At 36.1% G+C, this 22,689-nt stretch overlaps 1 protein-coding gene across 4 annotated transcripts in view; it reads right to left on the bottom strand.

Annotated features, from left to right (window-relative positions):
* LOC121869378 (lysine-specific demethylase 5A-like) overlaps positions 1-22,689 on the bottom strand; it is a 37,530-nt gene that overhangs the window by 6,295 nt on the left and 8,546 nt on the right. Inside the window, exons 5-21 of one of the 4 annotated variants that reach the window (XM_042370724.1) lie at positions 13,782-13,922; positions 12,086-12,212; positions 11,421-11,572; positions 10,800-10,955; positions 9,732-9,913; positions 9,377-9,531; positions 8,944-9,071; positions 8,534-8,728; positions 8,005-8,186; positions 7,695-7,819; positions 7,302-7,452; positions 6,202-6,472; positions 3,871-4,067; positions 3,155-3,473; positions 2,576-2,728; positions 920-1,082; positions 471-615 (exon numbers count right to left, since the gene is read on the bottom strand). In XM_042370724.1, coding sequence (XP_042226658.1) covers positions 471-615; positions 920-1,082; positions 2,576-2,728; positions 3,155-3,473; positions 3,871-4,067; positions 6,202-6,472; positions 7,302-7,452; positions 7,695-7,819; positions 8,005-8,186; positions 8,534-8,728; positions 8,944-9,071; positions 9,377-9,531; positions 9,732-9,913; positions 10,800-10,955; positions 11,421-11,572; positions 12,086-12,212; positions 13,782-13,922 — 2,942 coding nt within the window. Of the gene's footprint in view, positions 1-470; positions 616-919; positions 1,083-2,575; positions 2,729-3,154; positions 3,474-3,870; positions 4,068-6,201; positions 6,473-7,301; positions 7,453-7,694; positions 7,820-8,004; positions 8,187-8,533; positions 8,729-8,943; positions 9,072-9,376; positions 9,532-9,731; positions 9,914-10,799; positions 10,956-11,420; positions 11,573-12,085; positions 12,213-12,470; positions 13,477-13,781; positions 13,923-22,689 lie in introns of those variants that run through there. The other 3 variants (XM_042370726.1, XM_042370727.1, XM_042370725.1) reach the window with 3 other exon arrangements.

The following is a 22,689-nucleotide window of genomic DNA, read 5'->3' as shown; positions in this document are numbered from 1 at the left end:
CAAATGTTCAAATAATAAATCTATATTTTCAGGGAGTTGATTTGGCAGACTACTATATAAGTTGGTGACACAGAGGAAGAATGAATAAAGACCACCACCTCTTTTTTCCTATATTGTACTTCAAACCTTGTCTGCAACCTTGACCTCTCACAAATCATCCTGAATTTAGCATATGACACGAAATTACCAAGATTCAGTTCCAGTAAACTTTCCAGTTAAGTTCTCTAATTGGTGAAGTAACTTCATACTGGGCACAACATATGGGAAACACATCTGGATGAGGCTTGGTGCAGAATCAATACATTCCCCACGAAAAGTTTAGGGAAGTGCCGAGACAAAATGTGGAAGGATAAAAAGCATCAGGTGTTGCTCTAATCTAGACACCTACAGACAGTGTTGCCAACTACTTTTTTTTCCTTGTATAGTGCGTTTCTTAATTTGACTGCAGGAACTTAAAAACCTAGACTCACCTGACTGGCAACTTTTGGAGAGAAACAAGGAGAGCAAGAATCGTCTCAAGCCGTGGTCGCCGAGAACGTTCACAAGAGGGACACAAAAATCGACCTTCATTGCTGAGTTTTACTTTACTCCGATGTGAAGAAGGAACACATCCACCTGAAATAATTTAACAAGTTGAAAAGCCAAGAATAATATAGCAGTGGAGGACACCAATTAGGAAGAAAAAGACCATGTAGAGGAGGATGGTGAAGGGGAGGGATAAGACATAATGGAAGAGGATGAAAAAGTGTGGGGGCAAAAATGAAGTGGAGCATAAATGTTACATGAGCACTCATATACAAGGGAAATTTTTTATAAAGTAATGAATTTTTACACCATTCACTTTAAATAATTTTTTCAATTATCATAATATTAAGCAATAAAACTTGAAAGATAAAAGTGTAATTCATAAAAAACATACTGTGAAACAGGTCCAGGCATAAGGAACAAGTGAGCATATTTGGTTGTGGGGGCTTATGGCACAAACAGAAGGTGGCTCCTTCTTGTGGGGATTCACCATCACGCTTATTGCGATTATGAGCCCTCAGCGCTCTCATGGCTCCTAGCTCTCGTTCTTCACATTCCTGTTGAAGCAAAGCCTAGTAAACAATACTGTAGATAACAAACATGCAATAAACATTTTACACACTGACTATAACTAAGAAACATGAAAAATATATACTGTACTGTTCGACCAATTCAACTTACAGCATATAAAATATTTCTCTCATAGTTGGCGTGTGAAAATCCCATCAAGCACCGAGGAACTTTTACACAGAACACAATAAATAATTCCACAGTAACCCAAATAGTGTTAAACTCATCTGAAAATTACATATCCCTAACAACTGTGGCTTCTGGAGTGAAAACAGACCATAACTGCTAATAATAACCTGAGTACATTACTGTATAACTATTGTTACAAATTCATATCATCCATCTATACTCGCCACATCTGAGAAGTTTTTAAATTTCTGTTAAAATTGTTGGATAAGCTTATTTTACAAACTAATGATCACAGACAGGCACCCTTGGGTAACACAACTCGGGATAAAAGAGAGCGGTTTCCCCCTTCCTGATCTGGGAGAAGAATTGCAGAATGGAAGATGATTAAGCAACCAATGAAAAAAAAAGAAAAAGTTGCATAGCTAACTTGTCAATAAATAAAGCTGCAGTTAAGACCTCTAAATGCTCTATTCTAAATACAGTACTTACAACTAGAGCCCGGATGTTTAGGCAAAATGCCCTAAAATGCCTTTTTTAGGGAATTGCGAGTGATGATGCCTATTCTACTAAATAGTAGCCTATTGTGCTTTTTTGCACATCTTTCCACAAAGTAACACTCCAAACACGAAATTAAAGTTTCGGAACACCATAAAACTTGGCAAACCACACCCATAAAACTTGGCAACACTGCTTTTGTCGGCACGAGACGTATATGAGTCGACGCACTGCCTCAGTACAGTACTAGGCTAACAGCAGACCTGACTGCTGAGGGCAGCGCTCTAAAAAAGTAAAAATGCCCAAGTTAGTGCACCATCTGGCAAGAAGTTGAATGAGCTTGTTCGGGAATTTGGATGTGACTTTTTTCCACTGATGGATCAGTGCTATTTTGCAAAGTCTGTGAAAAAGCAGTCAATTTCGAGAAAAAGTACTTTGTTCCGCAGCATGTGCAGACTGCTAAACATCAAACTGCTGCTCAGAAAACGAAACCAGAAAGCCAGCAAACGAGTCTGCTGACTACATTCAGTGCATCCTCCAGCCGCAAGTCTACCTTTTCATTAGATCTGTGTAAAGCCTTTGTTGATGCTGGTATTCTGTTGTGGAAGCTGGAGAACAAGTCTCTGAAGTTATTCTTGGAAAAATACACAAAACAGCAAATCCCGAGCGAGTCTACTTTAAGGAAGAATTAGTTATGGAACTTATGTACTCAAGTTATATTTCTAGTTTTATTTCTATAATGGCTCTGGGAATAAATGCCTTTTAATGCCTATTTTGCCACTTTATTTTGCCCTTTTTGCCTGCCTATTTTGAAGTTTTTTAGTGCCTAAACATCCGGGCCCTACTTATAACAAACCTTAAAAGCCTTGACAACTGTTGCTGGGTTTGCTGCGTCCTCGAGGGTTATATCTAAGAGCTGAGCCTGCTGTTGTTGTGCAGACATCTCTTCTCGCTTGACCCGTTTCCGCTTGCCAGACACTACCCCAATGTCTGTTCTTGGTACCAATACCTGAAGTAGAGAGTAAATGTCAACAGCAATTATTACAAACATTAATTTCAGGATAGTAATATCCCTCGGGTACTTTAATCTTTAACCTATTCATCTATGACTTGAATCTGTTACATCACATGCCCTATTTTGCAATATAGTCCACCATATGCTAAATCTTACAGCTCAAAGTTTCTTATAAGAATTTACTTTCTAAAACATAATGAAAGGGAAATACAAAATATAAAAACAAATATCTAACCGTACATAAAAATCTTATATTATAATGGCAAAAAAACAATCTGATATAATGGTGAGATATGGATATGAAAGAATGAGAAGGGTAGGTCTGGTAAAAATATTGTAGTACAATCCAAAGGTGGATTTCAGCTAACCTACATTTAGTAGGAATAGGCTTAAAACAGCATCAAGGAATATATGATTTACCTCGAGTAGGGTGAGATGGGAATTTTTCTTGAGGAATGTACGAGCTGTCTTCTCCAACCACGCATGTGCAGAAGCAACATTCTCCTCTAGCTCGGCCAACAGTTCCAGGTGCAAGGATACCGGACGGCCTCGAGAAACTAATCCTTCTATAGTCTCAAGAAGTGGGGCTGTTTCGCCCTTCTGCAACATGGTCACCTTGTTTGTCCACTCCCGTGCTCGTTTTACAGCATCTTTCAGAGCAGCAACACTGGGGAGATGGGCAGGCACTTCCTCGGCTTGTTTCACCAACTCTTCACCCTTACTAACACTGATACCTGGTCTGTAGAAGGAATTTCGTATCATGTCAAAAAAATCCTGTATTTACCTAACCTGCAGTTCTTATGTACAGTTTCCAGCAAAAGTTCTCCCACAGCCCTGTGTATCAGGGCTGTGGGAGAACTTTTGCTGGCAACTGTGCAATCTATTGCAAGCCAAGTCTCTTAATTCACAAGTGGAAAAGTCTATTGCATTATTTTTTCTGTCATTTATTACACTCTTTTCCCACAGAATCATTTCCATAACAATATTCAGAATATATTACACCAAATACATATAATTAAAAAGTTGACTAATTCTTCATTATCAAGAGTAACTTAAAATAATAAAATATAGATTGTAGTAAGATGGGTATTAGCAGTTGATATAAATGGAATGTATCTATAAAAAACAAAGCTTACTTGGCATTCAGAGCTTGACTAGCTTTCTCTTCCCAAGTTTCCATGTTTGTGAGCAACTGCTGCAACTGAGCCATGGCCTTCTCAATCCGTGGGTGAGGAGGCAAGGAGATCCCTGAATCAAGGAGTTTGCGTACACACTCCACCGTCACAGACGAACTGTCCTCGAGGGTCTCTTCCACTTCCTCTAACCACTCGACCTATCCATTCAACCAACAATTAGTGAAGATGAATTTTACCTAAGAAATCTTAATATAAGATAAATAATGAGTACAGTCGGCCCTTAACATATGCGGGGGTTAGGTAACAGAGATACCCGTGAATGTTAAGAATCCGCGTATTTTTGCTGCCCCCCCCCCCCTTAAAAACACCCCTGGCCCCCCATGTCCTTATTTACTGTATAAACCTGTGTGTAGTTTGAGTTTTTAAGACCAAATTTTTTAGCAAAAAATTGGGGGTTGACCTCTAAACGGGTAATAGTTTCGTTAGGTTGAAAAATATTTACCAGTAACTATCAGTAAACAATGGAAACGACGCACCACCAGCTGTGAGTGTCAGTACAGTTGCCAGGGCAGATCTCTTGCGTCATCATAGCAAGCCCAAAGTAGCCAAATGCATGGTATGGTAGCACAGGACGATGTAAACCATAAAGTATTCATTTTTTAAAGTTTATTTATAGATACATCAATTTTTGTTCATTACATTTGAAACATCAATCTTTGTTAATTAAATTTGAAACAAAAGAAAACTACGATACAGTATTTCTAAATACCGGGTATTTTCATTAAAATATTACATCACAAGTATATTTTACCTTAACTGTGGCTGAATGAATCTATTCTCAGAAATAAATATGGAAATGTAATATTTTTGCTGAAATGACATACGTATTACAGTGGAAAGTGGGATAAAATCATGGCTAAAACAATGACTTTCGCTTTCTTTCGTTGTTCAAAAGATTTTACCGTAATCGCTTTTCCAATGGTTTTCAGTTAAAAGACTGTAGTATTACAATAATATTCTATCCTAATTCACTTGAATAAATACTATGATACCATATTTCTGAATATTTTCATTAAAATCCATCAAAATCATTTTTCTTGTCATCGTCTTCAGCACCAAACAGCTCCTCCCAGTCTTCTCCTTGAACAGGGCTAGAGGGTACGTGTTTTTCGAATTATTTTCAGTTAAAAAACTGTTACATCACATGTATATTTTACCTAAACTGTGCCTGAATAAATATATTCTCAGAAATAAATAGTAGTTTTGCAGAAACGTGATGTATTTCAATGTAAAATAGGATAAAATACATGACGAAAACAAAAGACTTTACCCAACCTTCCGATGTTCAAGAGATGTTACTCGCATTTTTAATAGTTTTCGGTTAAAATATTGTTATATTACAATAATATTCTATTCATACTGTGCTTGATATAATACATTCACGGAAATGTAATATTTTTGCTGAAACGACGTACGTATTACAGTAGAAAGTGGGATAAAATCGTGACGAAAACAATGACTTTCGCTTTCTTTCGTCCAAAAGATGTTACCGTAATCGCTTTTCGAATGGTTTTCAGTTAAAAAACTGTTGCATCACAAGTGAATTAGGATATAATGTATTACAACAGTTTTTTAACTAAAAACCATTCGAAAAGCGATTACGGTAACATCTTTTGAACGAAAGAAAGCAAAAGTTATTGTTTTCGTCACTTTCCACTGTAATACGTACGTCATTTCAGCAAAAATATTACATTTCCATATTCTCAGAAATAAATAGTAGTTTTGCTGAAACATAATGTATTTCAATGTAAATTAGGATAAACTACATGAAAACAAAAGACTTTACCTAACCTTCCGATGTTCAGGATATGTTACTCGTTTTTTTAATAGTTTTCGGTTAAAATACTGTTATATTAGTGATATTCTATTCATACTGTGCTTGATATGATACATTCACAGAAATGTGATATTTTTGCAACTACAATGCTGATGTCAACACAAGCGTGGTCACAGTGAGACTGACTGACTGAGGGAGCAAGGGAACGTGGGGTGGTGTGTGTGTGTGGTGTGCAGTGTGTGGTGTCGCGCACGATTTGAATAATGTATATTCCTTTGAAAGTATATTCCTCCAGCGGCAATCCGTGTATTTGCAAATCCGTGTAAGTTAAACCCGAGTATGTTAAGGGCCGACTGTACATGCATAGAAATCTTGGCATATTATATTCAAGGGTAGATAACAATCCCCAAAACTCATCCTGGATATATTATAAAATCCATCAGTCGCTGTTATAGGCTTGAATAACCTACAGTGTAGAAAAACTAAATTCTAACCTGTTGGAGTTTATGCTTCAGTCTGGGCAACTCTGGTAGATCAATATCTAAAGAACATCCTGTGTCTACCATTTTGGCAATGACCTCAGAATCTGGTATCTCTTGATTCAGCAACTCAACGGCCTCCTCTTGGAAGGTGGTAACTCGTGTCAACAGTTCCTTGACTGCTTCACCTTCTCGGACAACACACGCTAAGGATTCTATCTGCTCATGGAACAACTTCAGTTCTTCGAGGGTTAAACGACTTTTGGCTTCGCCACTTCCCCGTGTCCTTCAGGAAAAAGATAATAAATATCAAAACTATAGAAACTTCATAAAATACAATTTTAAAAGGCCATAATAATATGAAATTATAAGTAAATTACATGAAACACGGAGAAATTTTTATTAAAAAGTAGTTTAATAGAATTTGTGACCCCTTAATTATATATGCAATATATGCTACAACTGAAATGTAATTTATAATAAGTCCTGCATTCACAACCCTATATTGACCCCATGGAAATACTTTATTTCAAAGTTTCTGCCAAGTGAACACTAACATTACAAAACACTGGTAGAATGGATGTGGCATGCATGAATACTGTATTAAACACTGCAATAATGGGCCAAATTATTTGAAAAGACAATTTAACTAAGGGTGAACAGCAACTGATCAGTGTAGACCGGTTGGTAATGGCCAGGTACATCTTACTCCACATTTAGGCTCCCTAATATTACCTACGTAAACGGTACAACCTAACAAATTTTGTGCTTCAGAAAATGGCGATGGTTAATGAAAATTATTCTACCTACTGACATATTGACATTCAAGTAAAATTATAATGAAGATGGCTATAACTCCTCAGCCATCAGCTACTCTTTATCATTATGCCCATTTGCCATCACTCAATAAAAAGTTGCCTCAGTCAGTGAGTCAGGAATGGTATGCATTATGCTGACTGTAGACCTTAAATATATCTATGGATCATATACACATCACTGTACAGTACAGCCTTTGTTTGCTGTAATGTACATCAAGGGAGAAATACATATTATAGTATAACATTGATTATTTTTTTCCAGAAAACAAGAAAAGTATTTCCTAAAAGACGACTCACCTGGTGCGAACTTTCTTTGTAGCAAGATGGGCAGCAACTGTGGCACATTTCTCTGCTTCTGTTACAGCTTGAATTAAAGTTTGCAATAATTCACTTTCTGGGAATCTCTGGGCTTCTGCTTCTTCAACTAATTCTCGCAACTCACCAAGTTCTTAAAAAAAATTCATAATTAGAATTTTTGTACGATTTAAAAGACAAATAATTAAACAGTTTCCACCAAAATTCTACGCTAATGGTTAAATGTTAGGTAGTAGTTTGATTTTTTTTTAAATACTGTACATGTCTTAGCCTTTAAACTGCATCTTCACAGTAGCGATACAGACAAGAGTGATTACAGAATAACAATACAACATACAGTATATATGTAAATATGAAGAAACAGTCACATTATACCTAGCTTATCATCAGGTTTGGCCTCTAAAGCTTCTTTGACTTTGACTGCCCAATGGTCAAATGACTCTGCCCGCACCTTTAAGCGGTGTAATAAGGGAGGAAGTTCATCTAAGGTGTACCGATACCTGTGGAAAGACGTAATAGCAAGGGCATATGAGAGATAACATACACTGTTAATTCAACTTTATTTTCATGCAAGTTAAGGATGGTTCAAATATTCATAGAGAATTTCTTTTTAATTTTATAAAAAGATGTGAAACTTGGCACCCATAATTTTGAGTGACAGAGCCAATAAGCAAAACAAACTAACCTGAGTGTGTGGTTCTCTGGGGGACACTCACACAACATCTTGTAATGCCTTAAACATACTAAGCGATCTTGTACACATGAGCAGGTCACAGCTGATAAGAAACATGTCGTCTTGCAAAAGTCACATTGTCTTTCATCATCTGGTAAGAGCTCAAATGCCTCTCTCTCTGCACTAGTTACTCCCTGGATAAAGAAGAGTACGTTTTAGTACCTCAGTATTTTGTGGTTAATACATGACACTTCAGTACAATTTGCAGTACCGTATTTATGCAACATTCAGTAATTATAGCATGCTGCATCAGTGTAGAAGTAGAGCTAGACATTAGACTGTACACGAGCTACACTTCTCCCCCATCAAGTTCTACCCTAAGCAATGAAAAAAAAAAAAAAAAGAACTAATCTACATTTAGCATCCATTCCATTTTGATGCATATACCAATATATCTCTTACTATACCATGATGAGTGACCAGACTGTTACGGGAAGGTCGTAATTAAAAAAATTAAAATAAATAACCATCTTATACCAACCCAATGAAGAAGTGATCTGCGGAGTTTCTTTTCCAGGTCGACCATGCGTAGCATGTCTTGATACGTGGCCGCTGCAACTGTTAGATCTAATTCATCCGGGGTGGAAGCCATTTTGCAAACCAACTCATTATGGGAGAAGACACAGTAACGTTTCAAATTGCTGTAGTGAAGTACACATTCCCGTCCAATAGCCAGCTGAAACAAGAGTTGTTTAAATTATGAAAAAGATAAATTTCAACAAAAAAAATATACATACAGTACACACAAATTATCTTGATTATACATTAAGCAATTGATACACATCATAAATCAATGAAGGCCATACAATATCTTATTTGAACTTTCTGAAATAATGTTCATTTAACAATTTATAATACTATGAACCAAAACCAATAATGAATAAGTCTTACCCAGTCAGGTGGAGCAAAGTTGACAGCCTCAGCAAAATTATAGCCTTGGTTAAACCCAGCATGGTAGGATCTTGGGAAGGTAATCACAAACTCTCCAGCATGTTGATCTGTTCTAACAATTGGCACCCCTGCAAATAAAGTTTTGTTGTACAAATATGATACATGGTACTAAGAATTTCAGACTCACAGGTGGCACACATATGAATATGCTTAAGGTTCTATGTATTTTGATCTACACTATGCAAATGAGAATTAAGATAAGGGACCTACTACTATATTGATGCATGATGGCAGAAATTAAAAGCATCTCAGAATTTTCCCTTGTTTGTTATCATTTGTTTTCTCTCACTGGAACACTAGATGTCACAGGGAAATAGGAACTTCAATGATCAGTTACATTGCCCAAACCAGTATAGCAAAACCTTTAATGTACCTGATTTCATTAAAATGTTTGGATTCATAATAGTGACTAGCTGATGAAGTAGGTCAGGTTGAGCTTGGAACAACTCCGGAGCAGCATTCTTCATGGCAGATTCAAAGAGTTCCGCTTGACCTCCTGGCACCCCGTACCAAGTTTTGGGCTCTCCCCTGTAAACAGACACAATCGGTTACCTATCTAGTAGTGGATATGGGAAAAATTATAATAAACAGAAATAAAAATAAGAAAGACCATGATCCAATTTACTGTCACAGAGCAGAGGAGAGGTGAAAGAATTGTCACAGCTGCCTTTGTGTTCAAGATAAAACAAAAAACAATTTCAACTCTAGATTAATCCAATACAACTTACCAATGCAAATAATTGATGGAATAACTCCAGTGATCTTCATTATGCCAGCAGAAAGTAGAGAAACACATACCAACGTACATCCAAGGGACTTTCATGCCTGATATATCACAGTTTATGTGCCCCAGGACAGACCCCTCCAAGACTGGCAAATTATTTAGGTTCCATCCACTGACTGCATATTCCTGTTAAAATAAAAAGATAAATATATGAATTAATTAGTGCACTCCCTTTATGCTATCATCCATTCACTCCTAATTACCCACTGAAAGCCATGCTGTCCAGTTGTTAAAAATCTCCTGCTTGGATGACCTTTCCCCTGAAGTATGCATTACAGTATAGTGACCACTCTTGCACTTCCTGCTCTTTCTTAAACAAACCTTAGTCAACCCTGTCTGGTACCTTGTTTCATTATTTATCTCTCTAATTTCTGCTATTTTTATATTCTCTGTAGTCAAATATTTATTGTGGACAGTAAAGAGGTGAATAAATCTGATGGGGAAAAAGAAGCAAATTGTAAGCACAAGTGAGGAAGAGTAAGGTTATGGTGTCCGAGAAAGAAAGGAGTTTGACTTCGGAGATTCTGGTAAAGCATAGTACTCAATAAAAACACCAACCATCGCAACTTTAATCTTCACCTATGATGAAGAAGGAAGTACTGTACTGGAAAAATTAAAAACATTTCAAGTATTTGTGAGTAATTGTAGGTATGAATTACACAATGGAGTAAAACAGTAGACAATGCAGGGGAGGACGCGACTGAGGAGCAGGGAAGAATCATTTGAGGCGTTTAGAACTAGAAGGGCAAACACACAAAATTAAAATTGTGAGAAAATTGTTATAAGTTTGTACAAATAAAAATGGCTATAGTTCCGTAAAAAAAGGCACATACAGGTATCCTCCAATTTACGATCACATATATATACAGGTATATAGAGTACAGTATATATTATATACGGTACTATACATATATAGCACATAAACATGATTCAACTGAGATTTCCCTGAGCTAATTACCATCTAAATAAGGTTCTCATTTTCAAACATACTCTTCAAGCAGTTTTATTTTACCTGGTCAGCTGGGAGCAAATTCTTTGAACTTTTGGTAGGGAAACCTGATCCATGGTCCATTGTGTGAAGGTCTGCACCATATTCTACGGTCACATCCTCGTCAATGGAAGAAACGATACGCCAAAATTCTCGCTCTGCCATCTCTGTTGGTATTAACTGGAAAATATATAAGTTAAGATTGTTAACCAGTCAACTCCTGACTAGGTTATATCTTAAACATGTGAACTCTTCTATTATTAATTTATGCATTTAGCTGCTACAGTATAGTAGTCAGTCGACAGAAACCTAGTATAATATGTACTGTATTCACATTGTATTTATGGAGGTTAGGTTAAAATTACTGCATTAAGATTAACTTTTATAACTGGTCTAACTGTTGTTTACAACAACAAAACCTGCACAATTTTAATGTTACTTTGGGCTCCTTCACAATTTCAGGAGTTAAAATAATAGAAAATAAGAAAAAACTTGCTGTTGAACTGAAATAATTTCCTCCATTCAACTATGTGTAACCATGATAGCAGTGACTAGCATAATAAGAGGTGCAGGAACATAACCTCAAAATCCATCAAATTTCTACTATATATAGATAAAAATAAATACTGTAAATAAATATCTTACGTGGACTGGCATATTAAAATAATCTTGTTTGAACTTGTCTGCCATTTCCCCAAAGGACTGTAAAGTGTATTCTTTTTGAGCCTGTTCAAAGCCAAAGGCCTCCACTGGTTTGCTCACTTCAACTGCAACACACTTTGGACATCGCCAGTCACCTGCAAGTGGAAGTATTTATCAGTCATTTCTCACCTTGATATTCTAGAACTTGCATCTCCCCCCAGAACTTGTAGTCAGTCCTCTTATTAACCCTATTCATGGAGATAACACAAATAGTGGTATTAACACATCCTTGGGCTTGTCCCACTTTAATCGAGAACCAGTTTCCTTAACCACAGTACCTGGGATCAACAGTAAGTCGCAAGAACAAGTTTCTCACAACTTTAGTTATTATTTTGGAAATGTAACTAAATTACAATACTGCATACCATATATCATTATCTGAATCACATTTGCTCTTCACTACAAACTTCAGTTTCCACAACATCAATGATGGTGATAATTAAAACAGGATAATGAAATCTATATATACTGCTCCATACTTCCAATCTTAACTGCCCAGTAAAACTATTTTAGTGGAAACAATCAACATATAGCTTCTGCAATTAGAAAGTTTCATGTTTAGCATAACACTAGAATGAGTAGTACAGTATACTGTACTGTACACCAACCTTTTGGTATATCTAGAAGAGGAGGCACCAAGCAGAAGATGTGGTAGGAGTCATCACAACCATCACAGAGTAGCATCTGGTCTTCTGCATCTCCACGTCCACAATTCAAGCAAATGTACTTGGCCAGCTAATAAGGACACGGGATTAAAATCATGATAAAGGAATATTGTTCAGTGGAAAATATTACACAATACTGTATACTTCATCACATAATTCTTTTCTATCAACCTTACTCCATTCCCAACTTGGTGGGGTGGAACTGAGGCAATAAGCCAGGGGGAATCTAAGTACTTTCATGTGTTTTTAGATGCCCCCCATAGTATGGAAGGGATACCAAGGCTCTCATATAAGGCCCAACCTCAATGCCTTAAAAACAGCAACATACTACCAATGGCTCCACCTGAAGATCGTGATGGGCAAGGGAAGCATTGTACAGGAAGGATAAGCCAGTAAAGGAGGTTTCCCCTTCTCTCACTGATGATCCTCTTCAATGTCATTACCAACACGGCTCCATCACAGGATAAAACAACAAGATTACTCACATTCTGTTGTCCAGGAAAGATTTCTAGTTTACCATAATACTGACTTTTATTATTTCCTCCCATGTATATAGTTCTCTCTTTTCACGTTGCATTATAACTTTTGTGTACAATTACAGAGGCAATCCTTTTCACACATTCTTATATCTTGATGCATGAAAGCGGTGTTGTGCAACTACACAACAGCTAAACCAACAAAGGAAAAATAAAGTCTGTTTCCAGTTACAGAATGAAAAACAATATGTTGGTCATCTGAGGAAAAACATATCCTTGAAATACTTTATTATGTAATTATATTACAATTCTGCTAGTTCATCACCTACTGTTAAATATACATCATTCTGCCACCTGTTTTGTACTTGTAATACAAATTTTCTTGCTTCCTGCATTATAGCGGTCATGACGGGGCAAAAGAAACGTATCCATTTCTCCGCAATTTTCATTATCGATATACTGCATACAGTATATATTTTTGGCTTCAATCGTTTACCTGAGTAGTTGGATGGCCAAATTTGACTCTTCGCTTTTTTTCTTCACCACAGCCTTTGTTTCTCTTGGGTCACTGATACTAAGAGGTTAGAGCAGGCTAATAGTGTAGAAATGGGCAGTACCCAAAATGTTTCTGAAAAATCCTGTATAATCAAGCCTGCTCTGAAGGTATAAGCGTACACAAGAGAGTAAGAGAATAAGAAAGGATGCAAGTGTTAAAAGCAACTGAATTCAAGTAATGTATTATGACTTTTTTTTGTCTATCTAAAACAACCAATTTAAAAATTAATACAGTATAAGCAAGCTCTCTGAATGGGCAAGTTTTAGGTGTGAATGGGTGTTACATCATCTGGGGTGGGGGAGTGGGGAAGGGGGGGGGAGGGGGGGCTACAAACCTTCATTAATATCATAGTAAAGTGTAAATCACCACTGCTAAAAGCTTTTAAGCAATGAAATCATTTAACCATTTGGGTTAGATTTGTGTTAAACAGCGTCCAATTGTATGATTATATGTCTGTCAAGTGTTTAAATGCAACAAGACTGCAAGCTTAATGAAGGTAACCAGGTTTAACCAAGGCACCTTGCAGGTACCATGATTAGAAGTTATGAGGAGAATAAACTCAGAGATAAAGTTAAATTAGGGAAGATAAATCTCATGTGTAGCTTACCGGGTCCTGATCAGTATAATCAACTTTCTTGCCACGAGTCTTTCCCGTATCCTCAGGTGAGGCTTTGTCAAAGCCAGCCATCTTAGGTCCAGCACCATAAAATTGAAGCCTCTTCAGCTCCTTGCTGCCTTTACCGTCTTCCTACAACACAAGAATTCAATCTTCATCGATTGGTTTCTTATGTTTCACTTTACCATACACTAGTTTTCCTTTATGTATACTGAAGGTCAACACGGTCTTCACTAGCACTAGACACCACCAAATATTCACTTGATTTAACTATTTTGCAGCATAAAATTCAATCCAATACATTTTTACATCATGACATGGTTCTTCTGTCTCAAGCACTCTAAATACATCTTCATTTGTGACAGGTTAACTTACAAGTGCTAAGACACCATTATTCCTTATACTTCTATTGAAGCTATAATATTTTTTGCACCATCAATAAATCTTCTTTCATTCAGTCCAGCACTGTTTTAGGAGTTCTTAATTTTACAGACGGCTGGCTTTACAATTGCTTTTAAGTAAACATAATTAATTTACCCTCTCCTTAACCCAAAATAAAATTGAACAAGTGCATCTGATGAATCATAACAGTGCTTAAGATAATAACATCATGATATTGATTAGGTACACTTACAACACCTGTTAAAGGACGGACTAACTCATACGATGCCAAGCAATACCAATCTTAAAACTGACTCTGGCTTGTGGTGTAAATGAACTACTGTACATTAACACACAACACAGTACTGTATAATATCCTCTCAGAGGAATGCATAGGTAGTGATGAATAGCACCGAGAAAAAATTAAAAGGGAATATCCAGAGACAGGCTGAGGGCAATATAAATATCAGTCTTGAAGTTGGTCTGATGCAGTTTTTACAAGGCGTCTAAAAATTTACATGAATATTAACCAAATTAAATAATACAAATTTCTGGTGATCTCAAGGGCACAATTTTACAAAAGTTAAATCCACCAATCTTAGTTATATTTGGCTAGTACAGTATTGTGTAATGAAATTTATAAGACAAAAGGACAAACAGATAAGAAGGCCCAACTGATAATGCTATATGATGTAACCTAATAAGTCTCGACACAAACTGGTCACAAAAATCTTACACCCTTCAATGGATTTACTCTTGATGGCATTAACTTTTGCAAGACTGTATCCGACACTTCATACATTAAATACTTAAACAGTAATATCAATTCATGCATTGGCTGATCTACCACTTATCTAGTAAATTCTATACAGTGATATCTATGTTAGCCAGAACAATTGGTGCAGAGCACTTTCGGGAATGAGAGACTTCCGGGTAACGTGATGACTCTCTCAAAGTCGGAAAAAATCCCCCATCCCCGGAATTTTCTGGGTAATGGAAAAATGTTTTTGTTAGTTCCCAAATGTGCCGATTACATCTCTCGAATCCGGAAAAATGTCCCTCATCCCGGAATTTTCTGGGTAACGGAAAATTTTTCTCGGAATTTCCAGAAAATGCGGCTGATTTTTGTCTCTCGGACCTGGAAAAAACTCCCTCATCTCCGTATTTTTCCGGAAAATGTGTCCCTCGGTAGCTCGTTCCCAATTCCGGCTATCAGAGAGTTCCGGGTTTGAAGGATTCCGGCTAATGGAGATATTACTGTATAAGTACTGTACAAACATAGTGAGTTCTGCTATAACGCGTGTTTTGATGACGCAAATTTGCTCTAACGCGATTTATGAATTAGGAACGATATTTGTATAACGCGAACGCTTGTTTGCTATAACGCGATTTTTGCTTACTATTTCTCCAATTTTGTGGTATTAATTGTGAATATGGTGAAGAAGAATATCTCCAAGAAGCGTTCTGGTGATAGAATTCCCGGTGATGATCGTAAAAGAAAGGATATAACACTTGAAGAGAAGCTCGATGTTATCAACCTCAAAATCACCCTTCTCCCCCATCAAGTTACATTCATATTTTTTCAAGGTAGTGTTACATTTACTGTATGATTTCATTATTAGACATGAATGTAACATTTATTTAGACTGTGGTATCCTTTGTGTTAGGCTAACTACTAAATTTTTTCGATTTCGAGTAATCTGCACCTAACCCTATTTTCTCCATAAGCCCTGTTATTTCTATTACGCAATTTTCTATAACACGATATCTTACAAGAACACAATTATCGCGTTATAGCAGAACTACCTGTACTCACTCAAAAAATAAATTTGTACAGGGACACTAAATCCCCAACACACTAAACATGAAACTGAGGCAACCTGGTGAATTTCATGATTCAGTAAAAACAATCAATCACTCCTTGAAGAAATTCTAAGGTTAAGAACTCTTTATCAGTTATATTTTTTTATGCCTACAGCCATTTTTAATGTATATACAGTATTTTGTGTCAAGTAATACATTGCACACAAAGCCAAAGGACCAAGGATATGGTGTGTGTTGCAGCACGTTAACTAGAAACTTAATTTACCTGTAAACTACGGAAAACTATCCAGATAATTTGCTTAAAAGAATACTGGAATAATGTCCAAAAAATCTAAAAATCTGAAATGACAAAATTAACTACCGGTCTTTTAAAGGTCCAAATTTTTACATTACTCTGCTAACTAAATTAGTAGAGAAGCTGTCACGCTTGTAAGCCCCTGCAACAAACACCTCATTCTAAACGTCAAATTATATAGATCCTATTCCCAGCACAAGAACATCAACCTAACTAAAAACTATTAAAAAAATTGCAGTATTAGAAATCCTGTCAATTACCCAATATGAAAACTTGAGATTTCACCAAACAAAAAATTACAATGTCCAATACATAACCACTTTAAGTCAGAAACCCAGTAATAATTATGCTATTTTAGTAACATCATGGAAACTCACAGATTTTGAGCCCCTGCCTTTATTAACATACATTGAAACTGATGGATAATACCAAAAAAGAAGTACTGTATTAACAATGGGTTATTATCAGCCCCTTTGTTAACACCTGGCACCTGTATATGCATTTTTTGTGACACTTCTAGTCATTATAAACACCTGTGAAGCCCTTGGCATCATAATGAGCACCTGCAGTTCATTCCAGGGTCATTACTAGCACCCATGAATTACTTAGGGTTATTATGAGCTTGAAAGATATTTGGGGTGGTCTCTATGATCACCTGTGCATCACTTGGCTGCATTATAATCACCTGGAGCGCTCATTAACAAGGCATGGGTAACTAAAAGCTATCCCCGAGTCCATATATACACATCAGTTAATATACACATAGTAGCAGCCAATATGTCCAACTTAACTACAAAAGATGATGTACACATATGCCACACACAGGAAGACAAAATTAGTACATACAGTAGTTAAGTAACCATCTATATCACACTTCAAATTTTAGAATATAACATTATCTTCATATTTTCTCACAGATTCTTTGAAAAGGCAATTCACATGTGATAACTTGCCATCGTGATATTGTTCCCTCCTATGTAGATGTAAATAAACTTAAGGAAGACAACATTTAATGAAAAAAAAAGATAATAATTACAATAAAAGAATATTATATCTCAAGACAGTAAGTTTAGTTTTAAGTGAAGGAAAACAGGTTTACATATTACCAAGAGGACACAATTTATTTTTTTTTCACTACCACTTTCAGCTACAAATACATAAACTGCATGTGTTAAATTTAGACTAAAATATATATAAATAAAAAATACTGTCATATCAATCCTAGAGTGGCAGCACTGTTAGGGCTTGGCTAAACTAGGACAGTCACTCCAGGAACTGTATTCTACAACTCAAGGGATGAACTGGTTCAGCTCTTTGCAAACCACATTAAGAGCAAAACTACTCGGCAGTCTGGACCCAGTTTGGTCCCTAGCAGTCATGATTAAAATATTTATTTAAATATATGCACTTATACTGTTGTTTCAAAATGCCGTAACAAATTGGCAAGGCATTGCCCAAACTCTTGTTCAACTCTGCTCTTTTTTCTTCTCACTTACCTCATTCAGTTATCAATTAAACATGTCATATAGTACACCTTTTCTTAGGCTCAAAGCTCAACAGCAAGTGCAATGATTTTTGCCAAATTCTTCAAACGAATAATCACCTCCAGAAGTTTTAAGCATTGATGACCAAACAAAAAAAAAAAAAAACTTTTGTCTGACTGTCACATATGTAAAGCATTTGCCATTTGCTTGCATAGGGAAATATTTGGAAAATATGGGTTGCCTCTGCTAGTACACACATTGAAGAAAGTAGGAGCAAAACAAGTTACAGAAATTTTGAAGCAAGAGAAAATAAAGCAACAAATTCTCCAAATGAAACTCAGAAACATCAGAATATGTAGCCAATCACTAACAAAACTATTACCAGGACAATTCAGTTAAAAACCACCGTACCTATAATGGCTCCTTGCCTCTGTTCCACCCACATTCCATTATGAAAGGAGTAAGGTTGATAGGTAAACACTGTATCCCTCTCCCTTCTTGTCATTTTAGGTGGACATTGTACCCGAACGTTCAGTTCCTCACCTGAGAGTACCATGTGTCACTCCCCTAATTTCAAATACCATTCTCTTCACCGTTCTAAAATTCCATTTCTTACCATCAACACATAATATCTATATTGTAAAGCCACTTTTACTGATCAAAATGAGGCAGCTCAAAGCATCAAGAAATATTCGAACAATATTTCTCCCATCGTATTTGTAAAAATGCAACATTAGTTTGCATACAGTAATGTGTATAGATCACCACATTATTTTCATTAACATTAATGAAAGATTAAACTGACGCTTTCAAGATTAAATTATCTACTTAAGCATAAACTATTATGATTGAGTAAGCATCAAAACAGCCTGGGCTGTTTTTTCGGGGTCAGTAAGTAGCACCTCTCTATGGATATACAGGTTGTACCGCTCTAGTCCGGCATTCTGTGGCCCGGAAACTCCCGTGGTCCGGAACGATTTTAGTTTGTCCAATAGGTAGATAGGCACTTTTTTTTTTACTTATCTGAATTATCATTATTATTATTACAGGAGTATTAAATTTTTGCCCCTCAGGCCCCAATGTGGGTCAGTGACCTATGCCCGGGTGGGCTAATCCTCATAAAAAATAAAAAAACAACAAAGCCACAGGAAATTAAGGTTTGTTTACATCCGGCAGTTCGGCTGCTCTCTCTCTCTGTTTGTCTATACAGAGTACAACATTTAATCCTTCAATATATATGAGCAGTAAATAAGTGTTGCTTTCATATTCTTATGTAGAGTAATGACGATATGCTTTCACATGTGCGCACTTACATACGCGCACTCACTTTTTTTTACCATTAATGGTTAGCTACTTATATTGTTCCATTTATTAACATTAAATAACATTACAGGTACTTCAAACAACCATATTAATTTTTTTACATTAATTTTACTACAGCTACAATCAGGGTCTTATTTTCTTCAGTTTTATATGTAGAACCAATGAGTCACTGGTTTTGTAAGCTTTAACATAAACAATGCCGGCAGCCGTCTCATCTCATCGTGTGTTTTAATATGCCATGTATTATTAATTAATTGTATCGCTCATTTTGCACACAAACATTAATTCAATAAAAAAAGACATTCAGTAAGAAACAACAATGAATCTTTTGTACATAAGAGAAATGACGCTGTTTACACAATTATGCACGTCGTCTGCACGTTGGCGGGCCGTTCAAACCCGTCGAAATTCAAGTTTCCGCCGTCAAAATTTTTATTTATTTTTTTTGTGTGTTCCAATAAAATACGTTGAATTAAAAACTCGCGAAATTTGAGAAGCTACTATACGACATTTAACCCTTCAATGTCTTCAAAGAGACCATGATGCAGAGAAAGTGGTGCTAGTGCTTCCAAGCATAAGCACAAGTCACTATCTATCCAGGAAAAGGGGTGAATTTCCATGGTCCGGCACCGGTCAGGTCCAGAGGTTGCCGGACTAGAGAGGTACAACCTGTACTGACTCTTTACTTTTAATTTCAAGTATGTTATTCTTTTCACCTGCTAAAATACATATACAGTAAGTAAAAAAGTAAGTTGTAAAATGCAGTTCTGCAAATGAGATTATGACATTAATAATGGAAACAGTGGGACATAAACTGTGTGATACATGAGATCTGAATGGCTCTTTAGGGAATACTGTAGATAATAAAGATTTGATTATTTAAAAACTCCTCAAATAAATTGATATTGAATTAGATTGGTTTCCATAGAGAGGTTTTACTGTACTAATTAATTAAATAAACATAAGTCATTACACTGGAAGAGGAATGTATGAATTACAGAAAGTGTTCTGCATTTTATGTACATTTTTTGTTTCCATTTTGAAATTTCAAAATGAAGTAAGCATTCCAACAGTAGTTACACAATGCTTCTCAATACAGAAAGAAGACAGTACAGTATTACAACAAAGAAGTGTACATACAATACCCTAATGCACCCCAAAGTAAAAAATCTAATCTCATTCCTACGATTTTAAGCAAATGTAAAGCTCAAGTTAGCAAAGGGCCCAGAATTATCATTACCATACATTGGTTCAAGTAATCACATGGTAACAGATACTCTTGTGGTTTATTGGCTGAAGCAACTGAAAAGCCGCCTTTTTTCCCTACTCTTGCAAGACCTTTCCTGCTATCGCACAGAATGGTCAGAAACAAGAACAACAAGACTCCCTCAAACATGCTTTCTCACTGCCTTGCTGGATGAGCTCTGGTAGCTAAAAGGCATGAATGACACCAAATATAGGGGTCTGTTGCTCTTGGAATAACTATTAAAGTATCAATCAGCAGGTATTGTAAGGACTCTTGCAAGGAGCAGTGCAACCAACTGAAGGTGTATGCAAGTAAAAGGTTAGTTTAATATAGAATGTTGGGCAATAGAAAGCAAGCAAGGACTAAATTTTACCCAATAATATGGAGTATCAGTAGGAGAGTACTGACTGAAGGATTAAAAAACTCTATATATAAAAAGGAGAAAGTTAAAATAATGGTAAAGTAAATATTACTTCAAAGTAGTGTGTGTTGAAGTTGGTGGTATCCTAAAGTACTTCATAATGTTGTTGAAGTTTAGCTTTCAATTGTTATAAATGAGATCGAGATTAACCAAATCTCAAACTGAAAAATTCTGCTAGATAGAAATATTAATCTTAAGTATAAAGCCTACTGGTTGCCCTATCATTACACATCTCTTCTGCCCACAATAACCCAGAGGCCCTCCCCCAACCTCTTAATGTATTGTTCCACCTTCCCCTCCTATACTACAAGATGTAACTGCTACCTTTTTAGATTCTCGGCCATCATATCCTTTTGATTCCTTACTGTATATCCATACCACCTTAGAGAACCTCACTTTACTTATTCCACCACTTGATAATTTAGAACCTCCACCCTTAGTAGTCCACTTGGCCACCACACTCCTATATGACTCATGGCAGGAAGGTGTCAATGTTGACTTCTTTTATGAGTTTTGGAGGGGGATACTTCCTGGACTTAACCTAGCAACACCTCATGCCTGAGGTTAAAATTTGCAAGGGTGAGAAATTATCACCTCTCCCAACAAACACAATCATAACTAACAATTCTGGTAATTGCATCATACCTAAGCAAATCAAGTATGAGTGTCATAACACAGTTTTACACCAAAAATGAAATCCATTTAAATGAATGGAAACCCAATTTGTCATGGACAGATAAACAAAGGACATCACCATGTATATCCTGCTCAACTTTCTGTTTCATGAACAATAAATCTACTGTCCATAGACGGTTGTTGACCAGGCTTGTCATAAACTCAAATTCATTAAAAATGATAACAAAACACCCAATACTCACAAGAAAGTTGCCCAGAATCCCTTTAATACTAAAATATACAGTAGAGTATATGAATCTATTAATTATATAGAAAAGTATCGAGTACTACGGAAAAAAATATATTTGTCGTGATTTACTTAACATTACTTAAAATTATAATTACCAAAGGTTAATCTACGACTACAATCACCTAGGTTCCCAATGCACCAAACAATCCCAACTAAGAAAATTTCACAGTATATTTTACCTCTAAAATTGACATGAATCCAAGTCTATGCAATGATACTAAGCAGGAACCATGCTAATTATTATCTATTTGCCTTTAAATAACAGCTGTAACCCTAACACTACTTGGGCTAGCAACATGCCCAGAAATCCCCCTACAACTGAGCTTTCATAATAAAATTCCACACTAAAACTGAAATCAATCCACTTCAACCTTTCATTTGTATGCTGGAGGAAATATATAGTATACAGGTACTGTATATGAATATGATATGTTAATAGTTCCCTAAGTTAACTCAACTCCTGGATCCCCAATTCCATTATTTCCTTATATGGACAACCCTGGAGGACACGAGGCAGTCTATGGTACAAGTCACTAACAGTACATAATGGAGTGTGGTTAAGTGTAAGGGAAGATAAATCAAAGTGAGAAATTACAATGGAGGATAATGCATATGTGAAAGAAAGCCATCATCAAGGTATCTGGAGACTTTGTATTGGTCATCATATTGTACAGTACTGTACAGTGCAAAATAATACAGTGAATGATTAATAAAGGACTGGAAAGCTTTTCTTCTGTTCACTAGATTTGGAAATCTATTTCCTTTAGCTTAATCGTATATAGTCATCAGATTTAATTTCACCCTAATACAAGAAAGAGTTGCACAGAATCTTTAGAATTCATAAGTTTACAAGACACAAGCACCACAGGAGCAAAGCCAAGCATTTCATTTGTGTCAAACATGAAAAGTACTTCTCTTTATAAAAATTACAGAAAAAGTTGCAGTTAGTAAACAAAACAGTTCTGTCAATTAGTAATAATTTTACCCAAGAGAAATGTGT

This window comes from Homarus americanus, unplaced genomic scaffold (assembly GCF_018991925.1).
Source record: "Homarus americanus isolate GMGI-L3 unplaced genomic scaffold, GMGI_Hamer_2.0 scaffold36734, whole genome shotgun sequence".
In the NCBI taxonomy this organism is placed as follows: Eukaryota; Metazoa; Arthropoda; class Malacostraca; order Decapoda; family Nephropidae; genus Homarus; species Homarus americanus.
This window is presented reverse-complemented; position numbering and strand designations above follow the sequence as displayed.